The 9,426-nt window shown below is 57.9% G+C and overlaps 2 protein-coding genes across 5 annotated transcripts in view; both read right to left on the bottom strand.

The window, feature by feature from the left end:
* LOC108445714 overlaps positions 1-3,066 on the bottom strand; it is a 7,430-nt gene extending 4,364 nt beyond the window's left edge. The window contains exons 1-2 of the mRNA XM_017730445.1: positions 2,470-3,066; positions 857-907 (exon numbers count right to left, since the gene is read on the bottom strand). Of these exons, the coding sequence (XP_017585934.1) occupies positions 857-907; positions 2,470-3,046 (628 nt within the window). The 5' untranslated portion in view covers positions 3,047-3,066. The remainder of the gene's footprint in view (positions 1-856; positions 908-2,469) is intronic.
* The window catches only part of SLC39A11 (solute carrier family 39 member 11), a 71,794-nt gene continuing 65,065 nt past the window's right edge, over positions 2,698-9,426 (bottom strand). For 2 of the 4 annotated variants that reach the window (XM_017730426.1, XM_017730427.1), the window contains exons 8-10: positions 5,772-5,870; positions 4,343-4,535; positions 2,698-4,248 (exon numbers count right to left, since the gene is read on the bottom strand). In XM_017730426.1, coding sequence (XP_017585915.1) covers positions 4,033-4,248; positions 4,343-4,535; positions 5,772-5,870 — 508 coding nt within the window. In that variant the 3' untranslated portion in view covers positions 2,698-4,032. The remainder of the gene's footprint in view (positions 4,249-4,342; positions 4,536-5,771; positions 5,871-9,426) is intronic. The other 2 variants (XM_017730429.1, XM_008631712.2) reach the window with 1 other exon arrangement.

Here is a 9,426-nt window from a genome sequence, read left to right as displayed (position 1 = left end):
GGCCCCCAGTCCCCCGGGGTGCCACCCAGTCCCACGGGGGGTCACCCAGTCCCGCAGGGGTCACCCAGTCCCGCAGGGGTCACTCAGTCCCGCAGGGGTCACCCAGTCCCGCAGGGGCCACTCAGTCCCACAGGGGTCACCCAGTCCCACAGGGGTCACCCAGTCCCGCGGGGGTCACCCAGTCCCACGGGGGTCACTCAGTCCCACTCCCTGCCCAGACCCCCCAACAGCCCCACCCTGGGCATCCCTGGCAGCGCTGTCCGAACGCTCCTGGAGCTCTGGCAGCCTCGGGGCCGTGCCCATTCCCTGGGGAGCCTGGGCAGTGCCCAGCACCCTCTGGGAGAAGAACCTGTTCCTAAAATCCATCCCAATCCCCCTGACACAGCTCCAGCATTCCCCAGGCCCTGTCCCTGGTCACAGGGAGCAGTTCTTGCCCTTCCGGTGGAAATTCCCCTGCCCTGGTTGCACAGCCCTGGCCAGGAACACTTCCACTGTCCCAGGCTGCTCCCAATGTCCAGCCTGGCCTTGGGCACTGCCAGGGATCCAGGGGCAGCCACAGCTCCTCTGGGAATTCTACTCCAGGGCTTCCCCACCCTCCCAGCCAGGAACTCCTTCCCAATATCCCATCTAAGCCTGCTCTCCTGCACCTTAAGGCCGTGAGCTGAATCAAGGAAGGAGAATCCCAGAGCTGGGCATTCCACACCCCATTAATTCCCTCTCCAGAGCCCTAATCCCTGGATAAACACCCGGACAGTGCCCTGCTCCCAGCTCTCCGGTTAGGATTTCAGGACAACCCCAGCTCATCCCTCCTGGCTCCAGAGGAGTTTCCCTGGGGACTCCTCCAGGATCTCCTCACCAGCCACCGCTGGTCCTGGTCCCCTCCAGCAGCACCTCCACGGTTCAGCCTCTGAAACACCAAAAAACCACCCACAATAAAAGCAGGAAAATCCACCCAGCCCTGCATTCCTGGGCTTTTCCACAGGCACGGTGCTTGGCCAAGCCCTGGGAGCAGCAGCTCGTGCACGGGCAGCACCAAAGCACCTCAGTGCCAAGGACAGGCACCTCCGGGGCTGGGAGGAATTGGGGGATTTTCCCATCATTTTCCCATTCTCGGGTCACCCCCTTCAGCAGCAGGGCTTGGAAAACCCCAAAACATCCACAAAAGCAGCCACAAATCCAGGCTGGGAGGAATTGGGGTGATTTTAAACCCCATCACAGGAGAAGCCCATTTACTGGGGGGGGGTTGACGTTTTAACTGCAGAGGGGTCACAGTTTAAGTTTCTCTCCGAGCAGTGCTAAAATTTATCATCATTTCAAGGCCAAGCTCAAGAATCTAAAGGTTTTACTGAACAATTAGTGGGGGTGGGGAGAAATGCCCAGCTAAAACGTGGGGGTTTTGCTGGCAAGCAGCTCCCAGGACATTTCGAACCACTCCAGGCACCCTGTGCCTGTCCAAAGGCTGAGCTTTCCCATGAAAATGATGGAAAAAGAGGGAAACCCTCCTCTCTGCGCTCACCGTGAGCGTGGCTGCTGTGAGCCAGGGGTTCCTCCCCGTTTTCCAGAGGCAGGGACACAGGATGGGGGCAGCTGCGGGGCCATTCCCTGGGATGGGGAGGGACCACAGCAATCCCTTGGCTGCATCCTGACCCGCCAGGATCCCAAATCCCTTCTCCAGCCATGGGATAACTTTTCCCTTTTCCCTCCTGCTTGCTCCCTGGAGGATTCCCGGCTCCTCCAGCCATGGAGCAGAGCCCATCCCCACGTTCCAAGCCTTGGCTGGGTGTTTATATTCCCTCTGCTCCCAAACTCCCCCTTTCCATGGACATTTCTTGCTCCCAGGGGTGATTCCAGGCCTGGCCCCCGCCAGCTTTTCCCTCATACAAAGGAGCAGGGAGAGAATTTCACTCCCCTTCAGGGGATAAACAGAAAATAGGGATTTTCCTCCATGATTCCTGCATCCCTCCCTCCCCACTCCTTCCCTAGGGCTCCATCCTCGTCTGGACTGGCTGCATCCAAGCAGGATTAAATGCTTTATGTGGAATTATCTCCCAGAAATCAGATTACAGGGCTGCATTTAACTCTCTAATGTTTTTATTTTTGTCCCAGCTGGCACCACGCGCCAGGAATTAAAGTAGGAAACATCCCTGACAGGCTGGAGAATCCCAAGCCATGGATATCCCTGAGGATTTTCAGGTGTTTAAGGCTGGGAACAGAAGGCTCAAAGCTTTCCAGCCTCTTCAGTGTGGGTGGAAATATGGGAAGAGCAGTGGGAGATGCTCCAGCCCAGCCCTGGGAATGGGACAGTGGAAAGGGGCTCTGATTCCCAGCTGAGACAGATCCCTCCCCTCTCCTGCCCCGGGATGCAGGGACAGCTCCCACCTTTGAAAAAGAAGGGCCTGACACCGCCTGCTTATCCTGCTAAAGGCTAAATTCCCAAATTTCCCCCGAGCCTGGAGGGACCCGGCTCACCTGCACAGCCCCGCAGGTCCCAGGGATGCACAGCCAGGAATGTCTGCATGAAACTGCCTTTCCTTGGCTTTTCCCCCTCCTTTCCCATCCCCAAGGACGCTGCCTTCCCAGGCAAGAAGAGGCAGGACCTTGGAAAGCCAGGGAGAATGAAGCTGGAGAAAGGAAACGCGGCAGAGCGGAGGGAGGAGGAGCAAATCCACGGATTTATGGCATGGAAACAACGCCGTGCAAACTCCATTTCCCATTTATTGAAAGCAGTCACAGTTAAAAGGTCAAATCCATCAGCAAACAGGAGCTTTGGATCATCCAGAGGGACACACAGAGGAAACGCAACCAAAAAACAAGGATAGAACCAAAAGGGACAGCTGTGGTTTAGTTTATTCCAACCCGTTCCCTTTGGCTCCGGCAGGACCAGAGGGGGACCCGGGACGTCCCAGCCCCACTTCCAGAGGGACTGAGCGGCAGGAGGCAGCCAGGTGATCCAGTTATTCCCGCTGGAGGGGTTAGGGAAGCCCTTTGTGCTGGAGATTGGAGTGGGAGGGACTGGGATTTGCAGCATCCTTCCAGCCTTGGCCATTCTCTCCTCCCTGGAGCGCGCCCCGGGAACAGGGATGGGCCGGGTTCACTCCTGAGCCTGGAAGGGATCAATCCTCAGTGCTCAGGAAGAGCTGTTCCACAGGAAATGCTTGGAAAGCATCAGGAGAAGAGGCAGGAACCTCTGTGCACGTTTGTGGCTCTCCAGGTGGGATAATGAACTCATCCTGAGGGATTCATTCATTCATCCCAACGAGGGCTCCCGGAATGCTCCGGTGCTGGCTCGGCTCCTGCTCCTCCTGCAGGTGAAGGGTGACCAGGAGGAGCCTGGCTTGGCTCTTCGGGGAGTTACGGATCACTGGGAGCAGCAGCTGAAATCCAGCAATCCCTTGGGAAGGCCGAGCAGCTGCACATGGAATCGCGTCCCGCTGGACAGCACCAGGCAGGGACAGTGTGGAGCCCACACCTTGCCTGCCACAGGAAGCACTCAAATCCTCCTTTCCTGGTGCTTTTTCCCATAGAAAACCCTGGAACATTGGACACAGCACATGGGAACAGTGCCCCTCTGAGAGACGTTTAGGAAAAAAAATGACATTTCCCTCTTGCAGAGATCCCAAGAAAATTCATCTTTATTTGCCTGGACTGTCTGCATCCATCCAAACCGATTCCCTGCAGCATTCCCGAGGAGCAGCAGGCTCTGGGAGACCTCTGAGCCCCCAGTTTATCAGTCTTAATGCTTTCCACCTGCCTTCCCAAAAAAGGGTGGAATTCCAGACTCCGTAAGGAGTATACTCCATTGCAATGCCTCAGGATTAACCCCAGACCAGCCTCCACACGGGACAGGGAATTCCTGACCTCCGACAGAACGGAGAGGATCCAAATCCCGAGGGCCTTTCCTTGGGGAAACCAGCCCAGCGTCATCCAGCGCCCCTTCCAAGAGGAAAACCAAGGCAGGATCTGGAAGGATCCACCCATCTTTGTGCTTGGAAACCATCGCCAGGAACTCGGAGGGGAGGGGGAGATATAAAATTAGAGGGAATCAACACCAAACCAGATCCCAAAACATCTATGTACAGATCCAGTCCCGGGATAACGCGTGTCCGGCTCCCAGTCCCGCGGGAGCACACGGGGCTCTGAAGTCTTCTCCTGGGAGTGCAGCAGTGCCCTTATCCCAGCCCCACATCCAGGGACATCATCACCACAAATCCCAGGATGGAGGTCCAGGATGCCAACTTCCCGTTGCCGCTGCAGGGAGAGAGGGGAGAGGGGAATGTTTGGGAAGAGGGAAGCGCCGCTCGTGTCCCAGCCAGGCCGGGAAGGGACGTTCCCGGGCTCTCACCTGGTCTGTGCCTCGGGAATGATGTCGTCCATCACCACGTAGACCATGGCTCCGGCGGCGAATCCCAGCGCGTAGGGCAGGAGCGGCTCCGCCAGCACCACGGCGAAGGCGCCGAAGACACCGGCCAGGGGCTCCACCATCCCGCTCAGCTGCCCGTACCTGCCGGACAGCCAGCCCAAAAATCCCTGGAGACCTGGAGCAGCCATCCCGAAGGGATAACGGGGCTCGCACCGCCCCATCCCCACCGTCCCCACATTCCCGGTGCCCGGGAGGAGGTCGGGCACCGGCCAAGGCACCAGGATCATTTCAACACTCAAAATTATTGGCCCTAACCCAGCTGAGTTTTGCAGGCAGCATCTCATTCCTTCCCCCAACAGCTCTGTGGGATTTGGGGATCCAGCTCCCGGGCAGAGGAAACACTTCCAGAGGAAACACTTCCAGCTCAATCCCAAAGAGGACACCTGGCCACAACCTCAAACTAAATAAAGCCACGTTCTTCCCGCTCCTTTTCTTTCCCTCTAGGATTGTCCCAACCCTCTGGGCCATGGGAAGTCCCTTCCCAGCAGCAGCAATCCTGGTGCAAGTGCCAGCAGTTACGGAGGTGGGAGGGAGGGAAGGGAAGGGGAGGGGAAGGGAAGGAAAAGGAAAAGGAAAAGGAAAAGGAAAAGGAAAAGGAAAAGGAAAAGGAAAAGGAAAAGGAAAAGGAAAAGGAAAAGGAAAAGGAAAAGGAAAAGGAAAAGGAAAAGGAAAAGGAAAAGGAAAAGGAAAAGGAAAAGGAAAAGGAAGGAAAAGGGAAAGGGAAAAGGGAAAAGGGAAAAGGGAAAGGGAAAGGGAAAAGGGAAAAGGGAAAGGGAAAAGGGAAAGGGAAAGGGAAAAGGAAAGGAAAGCTTTGGAGCAGTTTGGGAGCCTCCCCCTGCCCTCCCGCCCAGCACCTGGAGCACGGGCAGGAGCCCAGCTCCCGCTCCCAGGGTTTGTGCCCTTGGCTTTGGCACCTCAGGGAAAAGGGACAAAAAAATGGAAGTGGGGTTAAATTCCAGCTTGGAGTGAAAGGAGAGAAAAATGAAGTGAGGCAAAAATTAAATAATAATAATAATAATAATAATAATAATAATAATGGCAGTGCGGGATCTGGGAGCTCAGCACAGGCACTGAACCGGAATGCGGTGACCTGTGGGGATCAGGGATGCATCCCCTGGGATTCAGGGGCTTGGATCTGAGCTTGGAGGGTGGGGAAGGAGCAGGACAGTGCTGGGCAGCAGCAGCACTCCCAGCAGCAGCTCCCTGCGATTCCAGAGGGAACCCAGCACATCCAGGGCCAGCCCATCCCCAGGGCAGCTCCGTGATGGAGCGACACACGGATATGGGAGGGAACCAGCACAGGAGGTGCTGCGGAGGGCCCGTGTCCCTGGGAGAAGAGGGAAGAGCTCACCAGAAGGCTTTCCATGTGGAAAATCCAGCCCCACGCAGGGGCAGGCTGACAGCCAGGCCCTCCGGGAAGTTCTGGATCCCAATCCCAATGGCTAAGTTCCTGAAAAAAGCACAAATACAGATATTTTTGTGTTAGGGGCAAAGCTCAGCCCGGGACAGGCTGCTGGGAGCAGGGAAGAGGGACATGATTGAGGATTCAACGGAAGCATTCCCGGCCCCAGGGCTGCTCATGCTCAGATTGAACAGGATCCCAGCAAATTCCATCCTCCAGCAGCTCCACAGCTTCCAGCAGCTCCAGCACCAGCCCATGGAGCGACAGGGACCAGATGGAGGACAAGAGACTTGTCCTGGGAGGCCCCTGAGGTGATTCCAGCCCGAGGATTCCCAGGAGCAGCAGCATTCCCAGCCCTCGGCAGCTGGGGCAGCCCGGCATTGAGGGAGGGTTGAGGTTCCTCCCTCCTGGGGGGCTTTGCCAGAGGGGCCCCAACAGCCACAGGATTTTGCTTTCTCTCTTTCCCCCTCCTGCATCCCATGGAAAGGGAACACTTGGACTTCCGGAGTCAAAATCAGCGGAGGGGAGAGGGGGGCCGTGCATCGGCCACGGAATCATGGAATGGTTGGGGTGGGAAGGGACCTTAAAGCTCATCTCCCCCCTGCCATGGGCAGGGACCCCTCCCACTGTCCCAGGCTGCTCCCAGCCCCATCCAGCCTGGCCTTGGGCACTGCCAGGGATCCAGGGGCAGGGTGAGCTTCCATGGACAATCTGTGCCAGGGCCTGCCCATCCTCCCAGGGAAGGATTTTGTCCTGCCAGGGAAGGATTCCTTCCCTGAGCAGCTCCCGTTGGGTTCCTGCTGGAGCTGTGCAGGGCTGGCACATCCATCTCCTGCCCTTCCAGCTGCGCAGGGCCTCGGGAGTTTTGGGGAATGTTTCAGGCACCAAACAGGGCTCGTGTTTGGGCTCCCTGGGCTCCACAAATACCCCTTGTTCCACACTCGGAGTGTTTCTCCATGGTGGCTTTGCTGGGGGGTGTTGGTGGCACTGGGGGACACCAAGAGCGGGACCATCCTGGGGTCGGGGCTCCAGCAGGGAGGGGTCGGGCTCTGAGGGATCTCCAGAGGGATCCCAGAGCCTCTCCCAAGCTCAGTTCCTCCTCTGCCAACAGCTCCCAGCTCCCACTTTTCACCCCCTCCTTTCCTATGAGTAAAATAAGCCCGGTGAGAAAAACCTCTCCGGGTTGTTTAAACTTCTCCCAGGGTTTACAGAGGAGGGGAGGGGAAGGGGGAGAGGCTCCGGGTTTCCCTGAGCAGGACAGGCCATTACAATCACAAACATTATTCCAGGCAGAGAGAGGGAGGACGGAGGGGGAAAACCATCTCTGCTGGAAAACACTGGAGCCGCTGTCTGGGCCGGGGTTTTTTTTTTCCTCCTTCCCTCGCTCGGCACAAAGCAGCTATTGCTGCTCCTGGCCACGACAAATTAACGGGGTGGCAGCTGTGAATGGAGGGGTCTGTGTGGGAAGGGTGGGGAGCCCCCCCATCCTGATCCCACCGGGAATAGGGACCCCCACGCTGACCCCCGAGGGGCAGGAGGAAGGGATGGAACCAGGGGGAGATCCAGGAGAAGCCCATTGAGGGGTTTGTCCCTGCTCCCTTCCTCCTCTCCTTCCCACACATCCCCCAGGATAACACATCCAGGCTGCCCAAAACCAGGAACCAGCCCCAGGACAACACATCCAGGCTGCCCAAAACCAGGGACCAGCCCCAGCCCTGCAGCTGGGGCTGCAATGAATGCCCCATCCCAGGGCAGGATTTTATCCGTTTTCCCAAGAAATGTGGGTGTTCCCATGGTGCTGCCAGTGTGGGACAGGGCCAGAGCAGAGGCCACCAGGGACCAGCGTGAGGCCACCGTTGTCCCTGCACGTGGAGTTTCTTGTTCTTTGGGGCAGAAAGGACCTTCTGGGCTCAGCACCAGGCTCAGAACATCCCCGTGGCCTCCAGTCCCTCCATGTTCCCACAAAGATCTGCTCACAGACCGCCCTCCCCGAGGAGCACTCATTCCTCCCTCCCACCATGAACATCTCCTGGCCGGTGGGGCCTGCTGAGCCTTTCCCAGGGACACCAATCCCACCAGGATGGGGACAGCTCCGTGCCAGCGTGCAGGCCAGGAGCACCCCAGCCCGGTGTTCCCATGTGCCCTGCTCGGGTCACCGCCCCAAGGGCGCCTCGGGGGCCAGCCCTGCTTGCCCAGCGTGTGGGGAGGTGGCCCTTGGGAAAGGGGATTCACCTCCAGCGCTCCGAATAAACCCATCCCAGGGGATACCGCCGTCCCTCCTGGCTGCCGGGCCGTGCACAGCTCACACCTTCCCCGCAGCAACTGGGTGAGAAGCAGGGAATCAAAGCCGCATTGTGTCCGAGGGGAACAAAGGCGCCTTTTGACGGAAATAGGTGGGGATTCTTGGAAGGCTTCCCCCGACTGCGAGGGAATACGCTGTAAAACACAGGCACGGAGACACGGCCTGGCCCATGGGAGCCCGGCCTCGGGTGGCACAGGGACACGGGGGACAGGGAAACGGGGATGAGCCAGAGGGAAGATCCCTGGGGTGATGGATTTGGGGTCTCTAAAGAGAGGAGAAGAAAGGTGGGGTAAGCGGTAGAGAGGTGGTGGAATCAGATCCCATCTGGTCGGATTTTCTGGTGGAGTCCCCACCCCTGGAGGTGACCAAGGATGTGGCACTCACGTAACAAGGTGGGGATCGGGCACAGGTTGGACTCGGTGATCTTGGAGGTCTTTCCCAGCCTCGGTGATCCTGGGATGCTGTGGATGCAACACCTGTGTCCAGCTGGACAACCTGGAGCTCATCCCCAACCTACAAACCCGAGTTGGTTCACAGGAAGCACATCCAGGGAAAACCACAGCGGGCTCTGCCTGGGGATGTGTGTCCTGTTAGTGGCTCTGTCACCAGCACGGGAACATCACTCGGGTGACTCCTCCACGTGGCTACAACGGACTCAGTGTCCTTGGAAGCATCAAGGAGCCAACACACGCTGGATGCGTTACCTTTCCCAGCTGTGAAACGGGGGTGGTGACAGCCGTGGGACAGCCCTGTCCTCCAGAACTGTCGCCAGGCGGGCACAGAACTGCCAGGCCACATGGCACCCGCACGTGAGCTCTCTGCAGAAGGGGATGGCTCTGCCCTGCCCTTGGCCGACCCTCTCGTGCAGCAGTTCCCAGGACGAAAAGGTAAATCCGTGCCCTCCTGGCGGAGCTCCCCCAGGGAAAGGCTCCGTGTCCCCCGGGAACGTCCCGGGGCCGGACCTCCTGCCCCCCTCGCCTGCCAACTGCTCCGGCACCACGCTGGGAGACTCCAAGTTCACTTGCAAAAAAAAAAAAGTTGGCATCTCTGCATATTTGCAAGGTCAAGGCACAGAAAGCCCTCTATAAGCCTAAAGCCTTGTTTTCAAGGGCCTATTCTTTGACGAAGTGATTATGAAAGCAGCTACATATTCTTAACAAGCCCCTTTTCACTCGGGCTTTCAGTTCCCCGCAGTGGAGAATGTGCATGTGTATTCTTGCATGGCAGCCCTTCCATACTGTTGGGATTGTTATCGGGCCGCCGTGAAAGGCCCGATTGTTTGGGGTTGCAGCGATTACATCA

This window comes from Corvus brachyrhynchos, unplaced genomic scaffold (assembly GCF_000691975.1).
Source record: "Corvus brachyrhynchos isolate BGI_N302 unplaced genomic scaffold, ASM69197v1 scaffold340, whole genome shotgun sequence".
Classification (NCBI taxonomy): Eukaryota; Metazoa; Chordata; class Aves; order Passeriformes; family Corvidae; genus Corvus; species Corvus brachyrhynchos.
This window is presented reverse-complemented; position numbering and strand designations above follow the sequence as displayed.